This window comes from Gouania willdenowi, chromosome 7 (genome assembly GCF_900634775.1).
Source record: "Gouania willdenowi chromosome 7, fGouWil2.1, whole genome shotgun sequence".
In the NCBI taxonomy this organism is placed as follows: domain Eukaryota; kingdom Metazoa; phylum Chordata; class Actinopteri; order Blenniiformes; family Gobiesocidae; genus Gouania; species Gouania willdenowi.
Genome location: NC_041050.1, coordinates 8,812,590 through 8,836,187, shown reverse-complemented (window position 1 = coordinate 8,836,187; position 23,598 = coordinate 8,812,590). Strand labels below are relative to the sequence as shown.

General features: G+C 38.9%; 1 protein-coding gene across 2 annotated transcripts; it reads right to left on the bottom strand.

Annotated features, from left to right (window-relative positions):
- Window positions 1–772: 772 nt before the first annotated feature.
- Window positions 773–22,850, bottom strand: col2a1a (collagen, type II, alpha 1a). 2 transcript variants are annotated; one of them, XM_028452495.1, is made up of 54 exons: window positions 22,562–22,850; window positions 20,152–20,352; window positions 19,141–19,157; window positions 19,017–19,049; window positions 18,574–18,606; window positions 18,408–18,461; window positions 17,916–18,017; window positions 16,901–16,978; window positions 16,067–16,111; window positions 15,879–15,932; window positions 15,699–15,752; window positions 15,017–15,070; window positions 14,836–14,889; window positions 14,683–14,736; window positions 14,556–14,600; window positions 13,520–13,573; window positions 13,378–13,422; window positions 13,249–13,302; window positions 12,154–12,252; window positions 12,030–12,074; window positions 11,838–11,936; window positions 11,691–11,744; window positions 11,496–11,603; window positions 11,338–11,391; window positions 10,380–10,478; window positions 10,231–10,284; window positions 10,039–10,137; window positions 8,911–8,964; window positions 8,751–8,804; window positions 8,615–8,668; window positions 8,369–8,422; window positions 7,717–7,761; window positions 7,515–7,613; window positions 6,661–6,768; window positions 6,498–6,551; window positions 6,355–6,408; window positions 6,222–6,275; window positions 5,488–5,541; window positions 5,297–5,404; window positions 5,142–5,195; window positions 4,881–4,934; window positions 4,636–4,797; window positions 4,397–4,504; window positions 4,174–4,281; window positions 3,989–4,042; window positions 3,805–3,912; window positions 3,674–3,727; window positions 3,457–3,564; window positions 3,320–3,373; window positions 2,809–2,916; window positions 2,438–2,726; window positions 2,118–2,305; window positions 1,775–2,017; window positions 773–1,585 (listed from the first exon to the last, which is right to left on the bottom strand). In XM_028452495.1, the coding sequence occupies exons 1-54, from the start codon at window positions 22,653–22,655 to the stop codon at window positions 1,439–1,441; spliced, it is 4,467 nt and encodes a 1,488-aa protein (XP_028308296.1). In that variant the 5' UTR covers window positions 22,656–22,850; the 3' UTR covers window positions 773–1,438. The 2 variants fall into 2 exon arrangements, with proteins under 2 accessions (XP_028308296.1, XP_028308297.1); XM_028452496.1 differs by lacking the exon at window positions 20,152–20,352.
- Window positions 22,851–23,598: the final 748 nt, after the last annotated feature.

The following is a 23,598-nucleotide window of genomic DNA, read 5'->3' as shown; positions in this document are numbered from 1 at the left end:
AGAGGTAGAAAAAATAGTACTCCACGGACAATCTTATACTCTAGTATTTTTATGTTCTCACACTTAGTCAAACACCCTTAAATCCAGTGAGTCAGTTATCACCTTCAGGAAAAATTAGATGATCTTAAAAAAAAAAAAAAAAAAAGATCACTGCCATTTTTATTTCAAAGACACACAAATCAGCTTTATTCTTAATTCCATTTTCCTTTTATTTTTTTTCCAATTTACATCAATTAGAAGTGTAACAAAACAAAAACAAAAAATGCTCATAATAAAATTACTTTAAAAAATGTACACGCCCTCACACACACAGAGACAACCCACCCTGATTAGTCGGTGTCCTCAGAGGTCCTCTGTCTCCCCTTGTCTTAACCTGGCTGCACCCCCTCCTCCTCCAGGGTGGAGTGTGAGTGTGTGGTGTGAGGCTAGTGGGAATCATGGGTGGGGGGTGTTGGGGGGGGGGGATTACAGAACTCGTAGCACCTTCTGAAGAGAGATCAACCCAAAGCAAAGACGGCCATTCAGTCCCAGGTCCATCAGCTCAGATTCAGCCTTTTCACTTGCGTTGTTCAGTGTGAGGTACAGTATAGCTTCCAACAATCTGGATGACATCAATTTAAAAAAAAAAAAAAACCTCAAACATTTGACTTGAGAACTGGGCCTTCCTCTGCTGAGCCGTCACGGGGTACAGGAAATCGCAACATACAAATGAATCCATACTTTCTGAAAAGTGTTGGTGTGCGTAGACACATGTACACACATACTGTGGAAATATATATAAAAGCATCTGGTTGTTTATTAACACAGACTTTTACAACAAGAGAACCAGGGGTTTATAATACACAGTTGGGAGCGCCTGGTCTGATTGAACTAACAGAGACATATTCCTTTGTTTGGGTCTAATGGCATGTTTGTGTGTCAGGAGGGGAAACAGAGGCGGAGGTGATTTAGGACTGAGACTGAGGGCTGGGCGGCTGTGTAGTGGAGAATTAAGGTGGGGAGGATGGTCTTACTTACAAAGTGAACCCGCCCAGTCCTACCTCAGCTCCGCCCAATCAGGTTAGACAATAAATAAGTGACATCGAGTCATGTTTCGGTTCTCCATAATGTGTTTGCTTGGTCCTTCTTCCTCCTGGTTTTGGACTCATTCCCGTCCATGGGAAACATGACTGGATCTCAGGAAGTGGGTCGACAGAGAATGCAGATGTGGTGTACAAGATATTGCCGGTGCCCTTCAGTGCTAACATCCAGGGAGTACAACTTGGAGAGCACTTCGTTGTGACAGAACATAGTAACGGATTTTCTTTTTTTTCTTTTTTTAATTTCCAGTCTTCTTTACCGTGGAGGTGTGCTTGTGTAAGGTTTCATGGTTGAGTTTTTCTTATTTCCTGTGTTTCTTGTTTTTTTTTTGGGGGGGGGGTCAATGAGTTACTCGTCTTTACAAGAAGCAGACTGCGCCTACGTCCACTCCGAATTCCTGATCCGCTCCTCCGATGTCCATAGGAGCCACGTCCACGATTGGCAGACGGGAGGTCTTCTGTGTTTTGTACTCAAAGACAGTCTTACCCCACCGGCCTGTGTGTCTCTGTTGGGTCAAATCAGACAAAATTGTTCAGCAGTTTATAAATGCAGCAACAAGTAACCCTCATGAGTAAAAATCTACCAGTTTATTCCACTTTTCCTCAACCCTTTTTCACCCTGCACACCTTAACCACCCCTTTGTAGACTAATCTTAATAAAACACAAGGAGTAGTCCCTTTGACCCTGGACTTACCTTGCATCCGTCCTCCAACACGCTGTAGGTGAAGCGACTGTTGCCCTCTGCACGGATCTCCACATCGTTGGAGCCCTGCAGCAGCAAAGCTTTCTTCAGGTTGCCTGTGGCCTGGTCCATGTAGGCAATGCTGTTCTTGCAGTGGTATGTGAGTTTCTGGGAGGCTTCAGTGGACAGAAGTCTCAGGAAGGTCAGCTGGACGCTGGCGGCATTGGCTGCAGGGCCATCCTGAGTATAGCTGAACTGTTGAAATCAGTGTGAAGAGAAGCAAGTAGTGACTTCTGTGATCTGTTGTACACATTTTTGCTTGGAAAGATTAAAAATGGCAGATTTGTGCACATACGTGGAATCCTCCATTCATAGTCTCTCCGAACCAGATGTGTTTGCTGTCCTTACTCTTGCTAGTCCACCAGTTTTTCTTGGGTACCTGGGCAATGCTTGGGTAAACACAGGTCTCTCCAGTCTCCATGTTGCAGAAGACCTTGATGGCATCAGCTGTGCTTCCAATGTTGGGATCAACCCAGTAATCACCTGAAGCAATAAGGGAACATTAATCAGAACCTGATTTAACAAACCCACAACCTTAAATTTCTCTGTTAAGTTTAAGGTCAACTATAACTACCCTTGCAGAATCCTGGTTAATCCTTTGTCTAGTTGACTTACCACTCTTCCAGTTGGGATGGCACAGTTGGAGATCTCTGCAGGTGCGAGCTGGGTTCTTCTGAGAGCCATCAGGACTGCGCAGGTTCTCAATCTGGCTGTTAATGGACTTTAGCGTAGCATCAACCTCAACATCGTGTTGCCTCAGAGATGTTGCAGCCTCATCAGCCCTCATGTACCGAAGAGGATCGCCAGACTTCTCAGTCTGTCCCAAGCCGGCAAAAGCAGACATGTCGATGCCGGGGCCAGGAGGACCAGGAGGACCGGGAGGTCCAGCGTTACCTGGAGGACCCTAAAGGGGGGGACAGAAGGAACATGTGAGACCTTTTTTGAAGCAGAGTAGCAAACCCGTGAAGGTTAAGTATGTCACATACAGCTGGACCAGTTTCTCCAGAGCGTCCACGGGGTCCAGGGGGTCCAATGGGGCCAGGCTGTCCATTAGATCCATCTTTGCCAGCTGGTCCAAGTGGTCCTGCTGGTCCCTACAGGATTCATACAAAATGGCTGTGACACTAGATATGAAACAAGCTTTTCCTATAAAGGATTGTACATTTCTTCTGATCCATTTTGTGTCTAGAAAGACTATTTGTTGTATGCTGGCATTTTCATTCTTTTTTTGATCTTGCACAGTGCTCAGTTTATTTATATTCAATATTGAAGCCAGATTCTGATCTAATTTAGGGTAATTTCACAAACCCTAACAGCAACTGTGCCTTTTTTTCTTTTCTATCTTACTTTGAGTAATTACTGTATGAACAGGTTCTAACTCTTATCACAGTGGTGGGTAATTGAAGAGAACTGTCTCTTAATCACTCATCTGCACCCAGCTTACAAGTACAAAAAACCCCCTGAGAATGTTTTAACTATTTTAGCCTATTTTCTTACCTTAGCACCACTAGGTCCTGCAGGTCCAGAAGCTCCAGAATCTCCAGCAGGACCCTTTGAAGAAAAGGACAATCCAAAATGAGTTGACAGATTAAAGCAATTCTGCCAGGATGACCTGTGAGACCAGGATTACTTACAGGAGGTCCAGGAAGTCCCTGTAGACCTGTGAAGCCACGGTGACCCTTCTGTCCTCTCTCTCCAGCCTCACCAGCTTCTCCTTTGTCTCCACGTGGCCCTTGAGGTCCCTGGAGTAAAAGTTATCATATATTTCCTAAATTCGTAAAGCGCTTTTTCAAATAAGAAACCTAAAATGGATGGATTGATATGGGTTTGGATAGAGAAGAGGACACTTACAGCCATTCCTCTTGCTCCGGCAGGTCCAGAAGGTCCAGCAGGTCCTTGGGCACCCTAATGGAAAAAAAGTAAATTTTTGAATGATGAAGATGGGCCTCAATGGCTCGTATTTTGTTTTGTCTTGTACTCACGGCTTCTCCTCTGTCTCCCTGCTTCCCGAGTGGTCCGACGGGTCCTGGAGCCCCGGGGGAACCAGGAGCTCCAGGTGCTCCAGCAGGACCGGTGTTTCCTCGCTCTCCCTGAAGGCGAAAAACAGAAGGTGGGTGAGGCAGGAACAGTGGGAATGTAAGGTAGACTTTATTGGGCTCGGCCAACCTTGACTCCAGTAGCTCCATCCCGACCTGGGGGTCCATCTGATCCGGGGGTTCCCTGAGAAACAAAAACATGGTAGAACGTATTTCATCACTTACAATACTGTGATCCTTCTCTGCTATTATACAGTATGTGTGTACAGTATCTTATTGCATGTCAATATCCACATAATCAGATGCACTTCTGACCTCTCTACCAGTCTCTCCAGCAGGTCCTGAAAGTCCAGGTGGTCCAACAGGTCCAGGTGGTCCACGGTCCCCACCACTACCAGGGGCACCCTGTTTTCCAGGCTCTCCCTAGAAAAGACCAGAAACTAAATTACATCAATTCATATTGACCATGTTATTTGGACGAAAGCAGGAGGTTCAGTTTGAATCCAAATCCTTATCACATATATACTGAAGCACTTACGGAAGGTCCAGGAAGACCAGGGAAGCCTCTTTCTCCACGCTGACCAGGCAAACCAACAATACCGCGAGATCCACCCAGACCTTGTGGACCTGAAGGCCCATCAGCACCCTGCAAAGACAAAGCACACAGGAACTGTTTAGGACAGCTTGTTGTTGGTCTTACAGGTTGTTCTGACTAACATGTTTCCAGGGTGTGCTAAAGATGATGATGCAATTGTTGAATCATAAAGAAGAACCTACAGGAGGTCCATCCTCTCCAGCTTCTCCTTTCTCTCCCTGTAGACCAGGAGGTCCACGAAGACCAGCATCTCCCTGTCTTCCGGGAGGACCAGCATCACCACGAGCACCCTTTGGTCCATCTTTACCAGCAGGACCAGCAGGACCACTAGCTCCGGGGTTGCCCTGTACAGAGAGTGCATTCACAAATGTAATCAATAAAGAACAATCATTTCTCTTCTCCCAGACATTTCTGGTAAAATACTCACATTAGGACCAGGAGTTCCAACTCTTCCAGCAGCACCAGGGAAACCAGTGGCCCCCTACCAATCACAAACATTTATTGGACAACAAGTATCATAGACTTTCCTGAAAAGTTTGTTTCCACATTTAGAACTGAATTGCATCAGAAAGAAGCTAATAATATAATGTTCCCTGAGCTGTTTGTCTAACTTTACGCTTTAATTAGATTGACCAAAAACTTGTTGTTGTTTAACGTGCTGTTTGTGGACAACAATGGTGTTACTTACAGGAGCTCCCTGAGCACCACGTGCACCTTTAGGTCCAGTTACACCAGTTGGTCCCTAAAAAGGGAAAGAAAAAAAAGCCCAATTAAACCAAGAATTGTGTGCTGAGTGGAACAATTTGGTTTCAGGACTTCTTTAGTTTCAGTTCAGACACTTACCACAGGTCCAGGTGCTCCAGATGGTCCCTGTGGTCCAGAAGCACCAGCTTCTCCCTTCTGTCCACCCTCACCAATTTCTCCCTTAAGCCCAGGCTGACCATCTGCACCCTAAATATAGTAAAGAGAACAGAGAGGTTACTTTATTGCATTTGTTCAGATTGTTGCAAATAGAAAAATAAACGTAAACTTACAGGAGGACCAGCAAAGCCAGCAGGTCCTGGAGGACCATTCTCACCACGGTCACCCTGCACAATTACAGGAGAGATGCTTGTTATATGTAAATATATGATGCATCACTTTATTAAAGATTTATTTAGCTTAGTGCTTTTAGTGCTACATGTTATCTTTATGTCAAATTTGTAATAATGAAAAATACAAAATATCTTTTTAATCTTTCACAACTTGTACTTATTTAATTGTCGATAATGAGTAAAGAGGACAATGTTGATGAATGGGACAAACTCAGCTGTTTAATTTGAAATATTGTATGGTTCTGCAGCTCTGACTAATGTAATTGTTGTAATCCAAATGTTGCACACTCGGCAGTTTCCTTAATAATTCATTATTGTGGGAAGGGAACAATCTCAGCTGCTTCTGTAATTCATTCCAATTTTCCATTTTAGGTTTATTGAACATCTGAGATACTTAGAAATGTTGTCAATCATGGGATGCGGACTTAGATGGTATTAATTTTTCATTATCAATTTATTATTGTGTATTTATTTGCATAAATATTCATTATTTTGATATTAATGACAACAGACTGTAGCTGTATCGTAGTCTACACTGAACAAGTTTAATTTAATTTATATTTAAGAATTCAGAACTGAAAAGAATCAAAATACTAACAATATAAACACTTAACCAGAGAGTTAGAACATCTTTAAAAGTGTATAGAGCGATTTTCTAAAAAAACGGTACTTACAGGAGCACCACGTGAACCAGGAGCACCACTTGGGCCACTGGCTCCAGTTTCACCCTAAACAGGTTAGAAACTGTCAGCAAGCAACATTCACAGAAGCCAACGTTAATCCACATATTCACACTGTCGCTCTTACCTTTGCACCGTTGGGACCAGATGGGCCAGGAGGACCAATAGGACCAGTCAAACCCTTTTAATGGAAAGGAGAATTTCAGAGAATTAAACACACAACAGTTAATTGAGTTTTCATTCGTTCAGAGGGATTTAATCTGAATTTACTCTTGAACCGTCTTTTCCAGGAGCACCCTCAGGTCCTTTCTGTCCATTGTCGCCCTGTTGCATGAAAGGGAAAGTGATACTTTAAAATGATGGATGACTACAACCTTAAACGTACTATTTATCACATGCATTTTTAAAACTTCTTATGAAATCTGTTGCTCACTCTGTCTCCCTTGGGTCCAGGAATGCCACCGTTTCCTCTCTCTCCAGGCATCCCCTGCAGACCTGGTGGTCCCTGTGGTCCGGCAGCACCAGCTGGTCCAATGGCTCCCTAATGATCATACAAGTAAATCAATTCATTCAGGTGAGTCAATTTTTGGTTTTTTAATTACAGGTGAAGAGCTCAAACATGCATAATAATGTCGACACTGCATTTCATAGCTGTAGCATAAAATATCTAAATATCTTTAATCAGAGCTGTGGGTTTTTTCTTTTAAATCGTGACCCCATTTTTATATCACAAATTTATAGCAACCCCAAATAGTCTTTTTGATAATTAGTTTTTGATCACGTTTGTCATACTGTGTAACAATTGCGAACGGATTGCAATGAAATCTACACAAAGTCGATTTTTGTAAGATCTTACATATTTGTTAAATCATACAAACATGTCACATACGATTAGTTAAAATAAAGTTGTTCGTTTGTGGCAAGTAAAATGATGATTTCCTATGAAATGTTTCAGAAGTGGTGAAACAATAACTAGTACATACGTAAATTAAGAGAAATAAAGTGTTGCATGTTGAATATACTGTACCATTTGCTCTTGTGTACTCAAAATCTATTTGTTTGAAAGAAAATGCAGAAAATGCTCCTCTGCTTGAATGTACTGTCTAATCAAAACCTGCACTTTTTATATTTGACTGATGAAGAAAACAAGATTTGTTATTTTAAAATAGGGTGGATTAAATAAAGCTAATCCAAACTAAATAAAAAGTCGAAAACAAGATGAACACAAATTAAATTCTAACTAAAAGAACTTTTTTTTTTAATTTAAATTTTATAACTCCAACTGACCTTAGGTCCATCACTTCCGGGTGTTCCAGGAAGTCCACGTGGTCCCTGCAGACCCTGAGTTCCAGCTCCTCCTCGCTCACCCGGGAAACCACGCTCACCCTGTCAGAAAACACAGACACCAGGAGTAAACAGGAGAGCTTGGAAATGGCTGGTACTGCTCATTGAGGATGATACACATTGATCATTGTTGAAAAACCCTCACTCTGGGTCCAACAGCACCAGGAGCTCCACCCTCTCCAGGAACACCCTGCAAGACACCATCATAATTACTTTACATTATCATAAAATTTGCTTTGTGATGAAACTAATAACCTCCTAAACAAGACCTGAGTTGAAAAAAAAAGGCTTATAAATAACTATAAGGCCAAACATGTTGAAAGAAGAGCAGTATTGGCAGTTATTTAGATTATTGATCCTGATCATGGTTCAATTATCATACTTCAAAGGCTTGTGAAAAATTTCTGTCCCAGTAATGATGATATACTAAGTCCAAATGTACGGGCACTCCCAAATTGTGATAATATGCACAATCTTATCTGATCTAAATGAAACTCAGTGGGTAACTGAGGAACCAACTCAACATAACTGAGTCAAATTGAACAAAAATCGGTTATTATGAATCGAGATACGATATATATATATATATATATATATATATATATTTTTTTTTTTTTTAATTTATTTATTTATTTTTCTCAACGATGGAGAGAGAAATGGGTATTTCGATTTTTTAAATCAGTATATTCATCAGAATCCTCTCCAAATTTTAATGGAATCGTCCATGACGTAAGGTCTGTCTTGAGATAAAATTATTTCAAAAATATGGACACTGATTGGATGGACAGAACACTCACCTGGTCTCCAGGTTTTCCAGCCTCTCCCGGAGCACCAGAAGGTCCAGGCAGGCCCTGATAGGTAGAAGCAAAGTAGTTAGTGAGATGATGTTTACAAGGTCTTTAAAAGTTAGTTTTATCTGATGGATGTTACAACGTAAACTCCTGAGAAACATGCATTGTGTTTATAGTAGAGTGTTTGCTGAGCAGATTTAAGGTTTTTCTTCTTCCGTATCTGTATCAGCAGGTGTGAGAACATGGTCTCACCTGGAAACCTGAAGGTCCAGGCTGTCCTTGCTCTCCTCTTTCTCCAGCAGGTCCCTGATGAGACACAAACAGGATCATTTAATGCTTGGAGTAAAATGACAAATTTAGCAACATCTAATGATAATAAAGTACTCACCCCAGGGCCAGGAGGTCCAGCAGAACCAGTCTCACCATCTTTTCCAGACAGACCCTGTTCAGAGAGGGCAGATGAAGAAAAATGAACCACCGTCAGATGATAATGATCTTCTTCATCAGGGCATTATTTGGTTTTTAGATTAAACAGTGAATAAACTCACTCTCAGACCAGGACGACCCACAAGACCCTTCTCTCCTGGTTTTCCAGGTTCACCCTGTGGGGGACAAATGTTTAGAGGTATATTCACACATTAAAATGTACGTGAGTTGAGGTTTTCCTTTTGTCAGGGAAGTTCTCACACAATACAAATCTGAGCCAACAAAAATGGCATGTGGCGTTCCCCAGGGCTCTATTTTGGGCCCCCTACTGTTCAACATTTACATGCTCCCATTGACTCAGATACTAAAAAAACAACAAAATATGCAACCATGATTATGTAGACGACATGCAAATTTACATATTTGTAGCCCAAGGAGATTATAGACCACTAGAAAACTTGATACATTGCATTGATCAAAATTAATAATGGCATGTGTCAAAATTTTCTTCAGTTAAACTCAGAGAAAACCAAAATTGTAAGAAGAAAGACTGACAGTTAGCAACCAGCTTTAAAAATAATGGCTTAAAACACAAACCAAACTAGCCACACAAAGACAGTTACTAAATCAGCTTATTATCCCCTAAATAACATATCAAAGAACAAACAGCAGGACCTGCAAACCCTTGTTAATGCATTAACTTTAGTAGACTGGACTACTGTAATGCTCTCTGGTCTCCCTAAATAATCAATAAAAAAAACTGCTATTAATTCAGAACGAGCTGTCCGAGTCCTCACAAACACAAAGAAAGTGGATCACATATCCCCGGTTCTCAAATCCTTCCATTGGCCTCCAGTCAGTCAGAGAATTGACTTTAAAATACTGTTACATGCGTATAAAGCACTACATGGCACAGGACTACAATACACCCCAGTCCCTCTACTCTGACATGAACCATCCAGATGCTTTAGGTTCCTCATCTGTGGTCAAACTCCCAAAAAACTGCAAGTGCGCCCTAACTCTCAGCTCTTTTAAATCAAGGTTAAAGACATTTCTATTCTATTCACTTTTAATTAAACAGTCACACTATTTAATTTGCTATTATCCTGTTTTATTGATTGACATTGTTCTAATTTTTCCTCACGTTTTAAATGTAATTTTTATAATGTGCTGTATTGTATGTTTTGTGTAAAGCACTTTGAATTGTGCTGTACATGAAAAGTGCCACAAATGAACTTGACTTGACTCACATTGGCTCCCTTTGGTCCAGGGAATCCCATTACTCCTGGCTGTCCACGGGCTCCCAGTGGACCGGGTGGGCCGGGGCGACCGTCCTCACCTGCAGCGCCCTGTCACAGGAAAGGACGTCATGTTTAACACTGTACTGTACATGTAGTTATCTTTTATCATCTAAATATATGTATTAATCAATGTTTACTCACAGAAGGCCCAACTTTGCCCTGAGGACCAGGATCTCCAGGACGACCAGTGAGCCCCTGAGAACGGTGCGCACATATGATAGATTATTATCATCTGATCTTTACAGAGCTAATAATGATTAATTAATAATGAGTGAGGATGTGAGACTCACCCTGGCTCCAGGAAGACCTGACTCTCCAGTGCGTCCAGGGTCTCCTGTGCCACCTTTAGGTCCAGCAGCTCCAGGAACACCACGATCACCAGGAGCCCCCTGAAGACAATCGGACAGACACATGATGACTGCAGGGTTGGGGTAAATTACATTTGCAATTATCCATGTTCAATTACAACTCAATTATGATTACGATAACCAGCATGTTTTCAAATACAATTAAAATTAAAAATTGTTTTTTTTACCCCTGAAAATCAATTACAATTTTGCTCTCAATTACTAATGTTCAATTACAATTAATCACACTTGCTGTGCCTAAAATAAATGTAATAAATAACCACAAACAGCAAAATGTTATCCTTCCTCTTGTGTTAGCTTTCTGTTAGCATCTCTTATGATAACAGGTCGGCTGTCTCCCATGTCTTAAATTAGCTGTAAAATACACTAAAAATATTATCCATCATGCAATTTGTTAGTCATCTCTTGGTTTTCTTGTTCAGCTTCTTTATCCATGAAAATATTGGCATTGATATTTTTGGTGTGGGTCTCTGGGCCTTTTTGCTGCCAGTATACCCCTCGATTTATTTATTTATTTTTAATGGTAAAATGATCCTCACAGGTCGTGGGAAAAGTGGATATGAAATACATTTTAATAATTATTAACTACGTATGTGTAAGCCATAGAACTGTAAAATGGTTCTCCAGTTTTGCATTTAATTGAAATGTAATGAACAGTTTTGTAGAATTTCCATGAAATCCCATATATATTTTGGTAGAAGTACAATTACAGAGTCAATTACATTTAAATTATGACTGCAACAGCAACAGATTTTTTTTCAATTACAATTTAAATTATAATTATGCCATAATTGTAATTAATTGTGAATTATGCAGTTAGAAGTATAATTGACCAGTTCTCTACATGGTCTACGTGCAGCAAAATGTATGAAGGACCTACCTTAGCACCAGCCAGACCATCCTGACCAGGGAAACCTCGGTTACCAGGAGCTCCCTGCAAAGAACACAAACAACAACAGACATTTTATTAAAGTGTGTTTTACAGAATCATTAATGTCTTTATACTTTTCAGGTGTCATGCATTTCATGATGTCTTACTCTCTCTCCTGGAGGTCCAAGTGGTCCAGCAGCTCCAGGCTCTCCTCGAGCGCCTCTCTTTCCTTCTTCTCCAGAGGGGCCGGGTGGTCCTAGAGGACCAACGGGACCCTGGAAATGAGAGGACATGTAAATAACTAAATTATGGCTCTAAAAAAACACCTTGTTTTTTGTCGGTGTGTAATTTTAGTGACTCACGAGCTCTCCTTTGGGTCCAGCTTCACCTTTAAATCCAGGAAGACCAGGATCTCCCTGAAAAGGGAAAAAAATGGATCATTACAGTGTTTTTTTCAGAATAAAGTGGTTTTGTTCCCAGTATTTTCAGGGTAACTTTGGATGACTTACAGATTGCCCTTTGGGGCCAAGAGAACCTGTTGCTCCCTGAGGTCCAGGTGGGCCACGAGGCCCAGGGAATCCAGGAGCACCAGCAATACCAGAAGCCCCCTTCATTGAAAAATAGATTTAAACTTTAAGCTTAAGGAACATTTAAATTATAAATATAAAATCTGGGTTTGAAAATAAAAAGAAGGTGCTTACAGCAGATCCTTTAGCTCCAGGAATCCCATCAGTTCCAGGGTTACCCTAAATTTTAGGCAAAAATCAATAAATTGCAGTCTTGCATAACAATCAAAGTGATTATAAAAGATAATAAGAGACAAACCGATGCTCCAGCTGGTCCTGGAGATCCTGGGGTACCAGCTTCTCCACGAGGTCCCTGTCCACCTTCAGTTCCACGAGCACCAGTAGGACCAGCTTCTCCCTAACAGAACACCAAACACGTATTATTCAAAATCAATCTGTCTGTATTGAACTGACCTGCAGATGTATTTATTTTTTCCACTGGAGCGTTGATTACACAATTACACGACAGAAACATGTTCTGCACCTGCTGCCTCAGTTTAATATGTATGATGTGACGACAGTAAACAGATTTAATTTTACTCAAGGGATAGAAAGTGGAAATCAAACAATTAGCAATGGTGTAAAAAAAAATAGAAAATCATGCATTTATAGAGGTCATTTTAACTGAAAAGGCCTTTTTTATTTTTCCTTGTACATTGGGGTGGAAAAGTATTTTATCATCATTTGAGTTGTTTCACCTAAAGACAAGATTGAAAGGAAATGCAAACAACATCAAGAAGATAAAATATGACAAAAATCAATGTGATTTGCTTGAAAAGAACCAAGAAAAATCAACTCTGGTAAATGTGTCCAATCAGTAGTATGTGAATGTAAAGGGGCGGGACATGATGTTAGATTAGCCAATCCAAAGTCTCTGTGTGGCAATACGAGTTAAATAATATACGTAGAGTTTTGCAGAATTATTTAAATAAAAATCATTAAGAATTGACTTACACTAGACTGAAGCTAAATCAAAACAACTGAATGTCAAAATAACACTTTAGTTGTCACAGATTTTTTTTCTTCCTTTTTTAATAAAAAAATAAATTTAAATATTTTTATTTTTATTTTTTAATGCATGACAAACAATTCAAGCAAAAACACAAAACCATAGAAAAAAACAACAACCCACCAAAAAAACAAAAAAAACAGGACAGGATGGAAGCAGATTCATTTATACAGATTGATACTAATATATGCACATGTAACAAATCAACTTTGTCAATTTTGTCCCAGTAGTTATTAATAGCCAGGTGAGGTGGAGAAATATATGGAAATTATTAATTAATTATTATTGCTATTAGCATCACTATCACCATTCAATTATTATTTTAACAATATAAAATGTACAAACCTTGGCTCCTGGGGATCCAGGGAAACCTGGAGCTCCAGCAGGACCAACTGGTCCCTGTAAAGACAACATTAGATGTTTTGATTTCCCATTATTCAGTATGTAACACAAAGTGGGACACACAGTACTTACAGGTGGACCAGCAGGACCAGGCAGGCCATCATTTCCTCTGGCACCCTGAGGAGTTCAAAGACAGAACCATCAGTGCTGGTTATGATAATAACACATAAAACACATTGACTTCACATTAACCAGATATGATTTTATTACTCACTGCAGATCCAGCAGCTCCAGGACGTCCCCTCTCACCAGGTAGACCTCGTGGACCCTGTGACACAAGATCAGCTCATCTGAACCCATTTCATTCAACTATGGAAACTACTTCCTTTCTTTTTTATTACAGATTCACATGTTTTATGCAATAAGCAGAGGTGAACTAATTACAAGTACTCACATTACTGTAATTGAGTTGCTTTTATGGGTACTTGTATTTTTTTGTGTATATTTCTAAATCAGTCATTTTACATGTACTTAAGTACGTTTTAAAAGAAGCAAAGTAATTCATTACATTTCTACACGTGACCCTTCTTGAGTAAATTGTTAGTTTTTGTAATTTTTTATTTTTTTTTTCCATTTTATTGTCTTTTCATAAACTTATGAAGGCACATTGAACATAACCCATATGTTCTTAGTTGTGCCATTTGTGATCAACACCCAGCCACATTTTTGGGGTCAGATTGGGGTTTCTTCCTATTATGTTGTTACCCACATGGCACATTTGGAATAGCACTGTTCATACATTTAGCTATACTTAGAGCCTGATCCATTCATTCATTTTGAACTGAATTTATTTTTTTTAAAAAATTAAAAAAAATTGTACATTTTGACAAACCTTGTGCAAGATTTTGTCTCTTCCTTTTTTTTAAGTTTATACATGAGATGTTTACTGTATGCAAGATTTATTACCAAAAATAACTGTGGTGGGGGGGGGGGGGGGGAAATTAACTAGTAACTTTTACTTTCAGCTACTTTTTACTTGTACTTGAGTGTTTTAAATACCACTGTCCTTATTTTAACCTGTGTGTCTGAGTGTGATGGACGAGGTTTTGTACGGGGTGCGTGTATTTTTTAACATTGTAAAAAAAAGCTGCATTTTTTGTACGAAAAGCGCTTTTTATAAATAAAGACTGATTTGATTTGATGATGTATGACTTACTTGTACTTGAGTACTATTTCAATCAAGTAATGGTACTTCTACTTGAGTAGAATATATCAGTACTATTTCTTTACATGAAGTTTGGGATGTTTACCATGGGTCCTGGAGCTCCGTTCTCTCCAGCAGAACCACCTTCACCCTGTAACAGGAGAACAGATCAGATCAATAATCATCATAAGGAATCACGTGAGATTTTGGCTCATATTGAGGTGAGTCCTGACCTTGGCCCCCGCTGCACCAGTCTCTCCCTTTGCTCCATCCAGACCTGGGTGACCCTATACAAGGAAGCACATCAGCATCCATGAGAACTCCAACATTAAGTCCACTATTATATGCACTGAGAAGACTGATCACATGATAATGGACAAACTCACTCTGTGTCCTTTGATTCCAGGAAGTCCAGGAGTACCAGGGAAACCACGAGCTCCCTGAAAAAAAACACGTTTGTCATTTTTCTATTTTTACTTGATCCAAGCCTGGTGTTGTCACTATAGATAAAGTTATTTCAATAGAAATGTTGAATTATTTTTGTGTGAAAGTTTGGGAAAAACTCACCTGAGGCCCTGCAGGTCCTCGCTCACCAGCTTTTCCAGGTTTACCACCTTCACCCTTAAACCAAGTAAAAAAATAACAATAAGTCATTGATATCAATAATGGCTCAGGCTAGCATGCAGACTGTGTGGAGTAAAGTATAATAAAGTATAAAAGAATAAAGTAAAAGAGGGGATGATATAATGAAATCAAATAAGAGAACATTTAATTTAAAAAGATATATATTAAAAAAACAACATTTAACAAAAAAATTCAATAACATTTGAAAAATAAAATAAATTAACAGTTGGAAAACCCTTAAAATGTCCATTTAATAAACTTTAAACACAAGTAGTTTTAGCCTTTGTAGTGGCATACCATATTCACCTTATTCCTGGGGCTGCTACTTTCTAATTTTAGGTAACTTTTAAAAATTTTTTTACCATCTAATACAAACAAAGAGTCTGATTAATTTTAATGACATAATCTCTTTTTGCTATTCAACAAAATGCCAACTCCTGCTTTTAGTTGTAATTTAGCATTAGAAAAAAAGCTTTCATCTGTTACAAAGTATAAGAAGCGGTAACAGGAACTAAACTATGAGAAACAACTGCTTTCATAATGTGATACATGACATTTATGCCATTATAAAGTCTTGATTAGCACCTGTAATATGGTTTGAATGTTTATTCATAAAAAAACTTACATCACTTCCTGGTTTTCCGCTTGGTCCGGCTGGTCCACGTGGACCCATGGGTCCCTGTGCAAAAGTAAACACGATCATGTATCAACACTGATGGCTCTAAATATAAGATCAGAATCAGAAAGCATGAATAAAACCTAAGGATGAACTCAAATGTAGTTTATTTTATTTAAATGGACTCACAGCTGGACCAGGCTCTCCAGCCTCTCCAGGTCCTCCCTGGAAACCCTGAGGTCCCTGTTGGTACACAGAAGAACGGTTAAAACATCAGAAATGTTATTAACATGAAAAATTCACATTTTAACCCTATTTTTTTTTTTTTTTTTTTAATCATGATGTCTAATATTAATATATAAAATAAATGTACTTACAGGAGCTCCAGAAGGTCCAGGAGGACCACGAGGACCCATAGGACCCTGCAGAATAAACAAAAATCATGCTTGTGAAGGTTCATAATAGCCCAAAGGAATTCTGGTCAATGTAGTAAATTAATCTGGACTACATTGAAAAAGCTGCTTGTAAGAGGTAAAATACTGTTTCCAAAAAAATTAATTATGTGACCAAAGCTCAATTTATAGGTTTACACTAAACTAAATTAACCTAAACAAAACAAAAAAAACACTAAATATTGGACTCAATTATATTACTTAACAGTTTTATTTTATTATGAACTGTTGACCAATGACAGTATCCTTTAATAAATTAGATTCAAACAACATTTTTAAATACATTCAGAGTTATTTTGAACAAATTGAAAATGCAATAATACAAGAAACAATATTACAATAAACTAAATATTTGATGCAGATGGGTTACCTCCAGAAAATCACTAAACATAACAATAATTACACATTACTGCGTAAATAGATCTTACTCGTCAATTTTAGGGTCAAGAGATCTTGTCACTTGCATAAAATATTTTTAAATATAACATGTATTCTTAGCTCTTCTTAATGAGAATTTCATTCATTTTTGTCTACTTTATTTTTCCTTGATTGACATAAATGAAGCTCATTTTGTAGCTCCTGTTCTGAGCCACATGGTGGCAGTGTTGTCATTCTGTTACTTATCATTGGATCAACATTCTACTTGCTTTTCAGCAACATCTTAGAGCTCTGCACACATTATGTGTGTTTTACGTTAGTGAGGAGCCACTAAACTGCATTGCATGTTCTTGTGCACATTCAAGCATCCACTCTGCTCACCATTGGCCCCTGCATCACACCCATCTGTGCACCTCCGGCCTTCTCATCAAATCCTCCAGCCATCTGAGCAGCAAAGTTCTGCACACAAACATCATGTAATAGAATAAAAGTCAGTCCACTGGTGCTCAAACAGTCACAGATCACACTTCATGCCACTTGTTGGATTACATCATGTGATTGATTCAGAGTTTCAGTCAAGAACTGGGATTCTCCACTAATGGATCAGGACCTAAATGTGGGATCCGTGTTTTCTTTCCTCTAACTTGTCTGCACATGCTGTGACTGTCGAAGGTCAACACACTATTATTGATAGTGCAATCTTTTTGTGACAGCAATACATACATTTTATCATTGCAGTTAAATAAATGCATTTATTTAATTGCTTAATTGTGACCATCACCAGCTAAAGAAAGGTAACAAACACTTTATTAAAGGGAGAACTTAAATAGAAAGGGCAGTGTTACACCTAGGTGAGGGGGAAGGGAACAGGGAAGAAGGAGTCAGGGTAGGATAATGGAAGGGGTGGAAGAAAAGTGGTTTTATTTTGAAGGGAGATTTATGTAAACACATCAAAATTTTAAAAGTAGAGAGTAAAGATGTTTGTCTATATTTATCTACGAACATTAAATGAGTACAATTTTAATTTGTATAGTTGTTTGGATTTTAAAACAGTTATTACTACTGTGTGTTGTATACCTTGAACTTTTATGTTTTAAAATAAACTATATGTGAAAAATCCTTGTTTGACATTGTGGGGTACTACTGTATATAAGTTCTTTGTTTCCATGTTACCCTGCTGTGAAATACATTAATATTTTCATATTACCTGTTCTAAAGTCTCATTAAATAATTTTGTGAAGATACTTTCTTTGATTTGGATTCTTGGCTGAATATTTTGAAGGAATTTTGAATGAAGAAGCTAGACCACTTTGACAGACACTGCTTTAGAGGATCAACAATAGAAAAACCTATTGATTTTTGTTCATGCTTTGAGTATTAATGCATTGATACTCACCCCTCCAAGACCTGGTGTTCCGGGTGGTCCTGGTGGGCCAGGTGGTCCAGGGTTTCCAGGCGTGCCAGGCTCACCATCTCTTCCTTGAGGTCCAATATTTCCCTTGGGAACAGAGAGCAGGAAGTGTTTAAGTTGTTAAAGTAAATTCCAAGATGAAAAGGGCTTCATTTGCCACTTCCTTTCTTAGGGTACATGCTGGTTATTATCACTACATTTACCATCTTATCTTAATCTGTTTTTCATTTCATTTCAACACTCTTTCCAGTTTCAGTGTTTTTTTCTCAGTAAATATTTTCACTAATGGAAACAAACGACAACAATTGTTGAATTATTTTATTTCAATGCAGTTGTTTTATTGTTAATTACAAAGCTGACCCAACACCTGACTACCCATGAGCCAAAATGTAATGATTAGATGATGCTTTTTATTTTTCCTTATTATCAGTCGATTAAAATCTTTGATCTTTTAGGACATTTTGGGGTGTTTCTCACCTTATCACCCTTTGCACCAGCTTCACCGCGGGGTCCCTGCTCACCAGAGGGGCCCTAAAAAAAAACAACAACCTTATTGTTTCAAGATAATTGTAGCTTAGTCATCACGTTTACATTTTACAATCAAAGATTTAAACAGTCTAATAATAATGAATTGGTCTCATACCATTGGTCCTGGTGGTCCTTTTGGTCCGACAACCTGCACAAGAGATGAAAGGAGAGCTTTCATTCTTCTGCTACTATCGTGGGTGAATGAATTGGACATTCCAACGTTTGCAAGGCTGAAACACGCAGCTACAAACACAACCTGATGAGGATTTACTTTGACAGAATGAGTTTTTGCAAAAGCATCACCTGCTTGTAACCTCTGATTTTTTTTTTTTTCACCTAATGTGACACCGGCTGCAGAGTTGCTGGGAAGCCCTAAGAGGATTTGATTGGGTTCATTATGTCTCAGGAATGTAGGATTTCTCCTCATTTAAAGGGTAGAGCCCGTCTATCAGTGAGAATTAATTATGTTTCATCAAAGGAAAAAAAAAAACCTTGATCTATGGAAACTGAAAATAATCAACTAATATCACATTGTTCTGCACTTTTATTCATACTTACATCTGCAATCTCTCCTGGTTCTCCCTTTTGGCCCTGGGTGGAAAATGGAAAAATATAATAAGTATTGCTTTTCAAACATAGAATCCATCAAAACTATTGCTGCTGTGTTTCCTATTACTCTCACCTTAGCACCAATTGTCTCTGATGTTGTGGAGGAAGGGATGATGGAGGAAATAACACAATTAGAGAATGAGCATGAAACACAATTTAAACTGAAAGAAAGAACATCTCAGATGAGTCACAGACGTGCAGAGTGAACAGTTGTTTTCATGTCAAAGAAGAAGAACCTGCAGGGAAACGTAATGACTTAGAGATCAAGTACCAAACCCAAGGGCGAGGAAACCGCATCCCCATTAAAACTACAAAGTGAGGAATGAAGCAGAAGCAACAAGCAAGCACTGCGAGAAGCAAAAAGCGTCATTCGGATAGAAAAATAAAAAGGTAAAGTCTATTACAAAAGTGATCACAGATTGGTAATCAGTGGCAGTTCGTTGCCTTAACGTTGAGTCGAGCTAATGATTATAGAAAAAGGCTAGCTTTTTATTTCTGATGGCCCACAGCGACTCATAACGGTTTACAGAATCTGATTCGAGTGAGGAATCCTAGAATAAAGTGAATAAAAGCATCTGAAAATCTTCACTTACATGAAAAGTCTGATTTGACGATTTCAATCAATGGATTTTCTCACAGTACGATGTCTTTAAAGACATCACACGGGTATAGGAACTATTTAAAGTTGTAGAGGAAGTAGATTTAGAATGATCTAAATCATATCATGTTGTAATTAGCAGCAAACATTGTAATCTCAGCTACAGTTTTCATAAAGACCCAAAAAACACACATCAGGGAAAGAAAAGTTTCAGTCCTGATATAGTATCTGTGACTCAGCCCTTGAAGAAAACTTTATTTAAGAGTCACTTTGGAAGAGGGAACATCGGAGGAAGATTAATGAAGCCATAAAACTGTAAGAAATTTAGTGAAACCCAAATCATCAAAATTACACCTTGACTTGTTTTGATCAGGCAGCCTCCAGTTGACAGTTCCCCCATTAACAAAGTGTCAGTCAAGAAGGAAATGAATGCAAGAAGCAAGAAGAGTAATTTATTTATGTGTGAGTGAATAAATAAATTACAACCAATGGGGGCATCAGCGGAGCAGATGGGGCAGCACTCTCCGGGTGGGATGATAGGGTTGGCACACTCTTTGATCTCCTCGCAGATTATCTCATCGCACAGAACCGCTCCGCTGTCGCACACGCAGATGCGACAGGGCTCTGGTTTCCACACATCCTTATCATTATACTGCTGTCCTTCCTGGATGCAGCCACCAGACTCCTCTGTGGGGGTCAGCGGGGGGGGGGCGGGCGTGTGGCAGGTTGGCGGGAAAAGAAGCAAGGGGTTGAGAGCATATTAGACAAGATAGGCAGCTGTTTGGAATCGGTTCGTTTAATGAGTTACGCTGGAAAATGAGGATTTAAGGGAAAAAAGGGGGTCAAGGTATAAGGATTGTTATAGGGCAGGAATTATGTCCAAACTCTGATAGTCCTGGAGGCCTGCTGTGCCGCATGTGTAAATGCTTCCCTGTTCACATCCAGACAACTATGCAGAATTCACATCAGGTCTGTCAGAAGAAGGAAACATTCCACATTAGCAGGGCAGGGGCCCTCCAGGACTCAAGCTGCATGGACGCCCCTGCATGGGTTAGGCTCAAAAGCAGGAAAGGAAAAGGTGGACAAACACAAATAAAACCTGTTTATAAAGTAACACTTATAACTGCAACAAACAATATGAGAGAGTGTTTCTGATGCTGAACGCAAGTAAAAAGCACATATTTTTATGTATATATCATGTATTTTTTAATTTATTTGTTGGTGTAATGGAAATGTGTCTTGATGTACCTTTTTATGTAATATTCCTGTATATTTTTAACTGTCTTAACTGTATTAGAATCTTGATTTCTTTTTTTTTGTATTTTTTGATGGACCCCATGGAAGATTAGCAACCACCACGGTGGAAACTGGTTCAACTCAGTTGTGTTTCCAAATGTGATTTCTGTGATTTAACTAACTGAAAGCACAGGTAAAAGCTGTATGTGCAGCACTGGCTGAGGTATTTCTGCAGCTCGTATGAATGAAGCTCTCTCATTGGGGAAACTGTGCCCAATTGACAAGCTACTGCCTAAAGTAAACACAAGCTCCTTCTAAATTTCTCCATCTGGGTCCCATGGCCATGTTAAGCGCCAGAGCAAACACATTGGACAACTAAGAAAGGCTGATTGTTTGATGGAAATTTTACTTTACAACCTTTTTTTTTTTTACATCTATTTTCACACATTGGTTAACAATGATTCTTCTCTTATATACAGTATATCAATTTTTTTTTCCTCAAATCAATATTCACCCTAAATTTGGTTGTATATTTATAGCTAAAAGATTCACATGACATGGGACAGAGTGTGTATTGCTATAAATACAGTTATATGTCCATCATCTGTTGTCCATTTGGTGTGTGCAGGCGCTCTTCTGTCCTCCCCTTTGAGCCTGCTGGTGTGAGGTCAAGCACTGTCTGACCCTGTCACTTACTTTACATCAGAAAAAGCCTGAGTGTGCACCAGGGAAACCCTGTGGGTGTCGGTAACTTCTAACCCACAGGACGTCAAGAAATACAAGGTAAAACGAAACAACGAAAGTGGTATAAAACCATAAGTAAAGGGTGTGAGTTTGTAGCATAGGGCACAGAGGGGAAAAACATATGATTTGAAAACCCAAAAGAGGACAAACAGACGCTCTCCTGGTCCTCCATCTCACATCAGCACCTTGACAGCCTCACATATCAATATAAAATTATGTTAAAGATCATTTTCTTCATTTTTGACAACAGAAACCTGAGTATCAGAAATAATAACCAGCATCTATTAGGGCTGGGCGATATGGACCAAAACTCCTAATATTTTTTCTCAAAATGCCGATATATGATATAAATCTCTGACCAGAAAGACAATTCAATTCATTTACTGATGCAAAATGCCACACATGTGCATTTATTAATAAACAAAATGTGCCACTTTTGGCTGTTTCTCCTACAAAGGACAGCATGTGTGAGTGAGTTCTTTAGTGTGGATGTTTAGGGGTAGATCTGGGTTGGGACGCACTCAGAAATCTAATTGTGCTTTTCACGCTATTCTGTAAAGTAGTGAAAGCAGTGACTCCTTAAACATGTCTTTTCAAACAAAATATACTATGAAATATATACATATATATATATATATATATATATGTACATCAATATAGGCGATATTGTAACTTTCTATCTTGCCAAAATAGAAAACTTCATATATCTTGCTTCTGTATATATCGCCCAGCCCTAACATCTATACTGTCTACTTAGCAAATGAAATAACTGGCAACACTAAAAACAAAGCCCTGATTGTTTGTCAATGATTCAGTGATATTTGTTTTAAATGTAGTCACTATTTGTCATAAATAAAGATGAAAAAACAACAGTACGACTTAAATGTTTGAAGAGAAAAAAAAAGAGGAAACTTACGGTCGTCCTCCCGTTGACACCTGACCACGGATAGTAAAACAACTTGAGATGCTACAAGTAGCAGAACAGTCCTTGAGTCCACAAAGCTGAACATGTCTAAATATTAGACATGCAGTAGCTCAGGTGAGAAATGAAGGATTAAAAGCAGACCAGGGCAGTCTGTCAGTGGTGTGTTGAATGTGTGATCCCAGAGACTTAAGGCACCATGCAGTCAAACCCTCCAAAACTCTAAGTGGAATCCACCGCGGGGCCCCTGCTGGCACTCTGCACCCACCGCGTCAGGCCGAGCACCGCGGTTTTATGTCCACTGTGCCTTGTATGGCTCTTCGTATATTCCAAAATACTAGTCCTTCCCCCAGACCCCCAGTCTGGCTGAAACCTGAACCTCATCTCCCTCCCCTCAATTCAGCATCTAGGCTCCCAAAACTTTTTTTTTTTTGAACACAAGACCTCCTCTTTTGGTCTGATCTAAAAATGCATCTTCACTTTTAGCTTATAAAGGTCAAGGGTCAAACTGTGACTGATATACTGTATACCATTATGCATGGGATGAAAATATAAAAAACTGCATCATATAAATGTAAACGAAATTAATCTAAAGAAGAAACTCACTATGGCTTAAAAGCACATGTGTCAAACTCAAGGCCCGGGGACCAAATCTGGCCCTTTAGAGCATCAAATTGGGCCGGAGGAGACAGACAGCATTAATTATTTTGTAAATCAGTGGTTCTCAAATTTTTTATATTATCATTATTATGATTATCATTTTTAACAAACCCCCCCCCAAAAAAAAAAAACAATGTAAAACTCCATATTTGTAATGATTTATTTGTTAATTTTCCTGGTGTAAATTACTAAATATTCCAGTTCACAAATATAATAAAACTCTACAATATTTTTCTGGGCTTACAGTTTTTCTTTGCTTATATCACATAAATCAATTTTAATTACAAATTGTGAAAAGAAAATCTTGCAATTTCTCACAAACAATCCCACAAAATTCCTTTAAATTACGCAAAAATTGGTTATAAAATCAA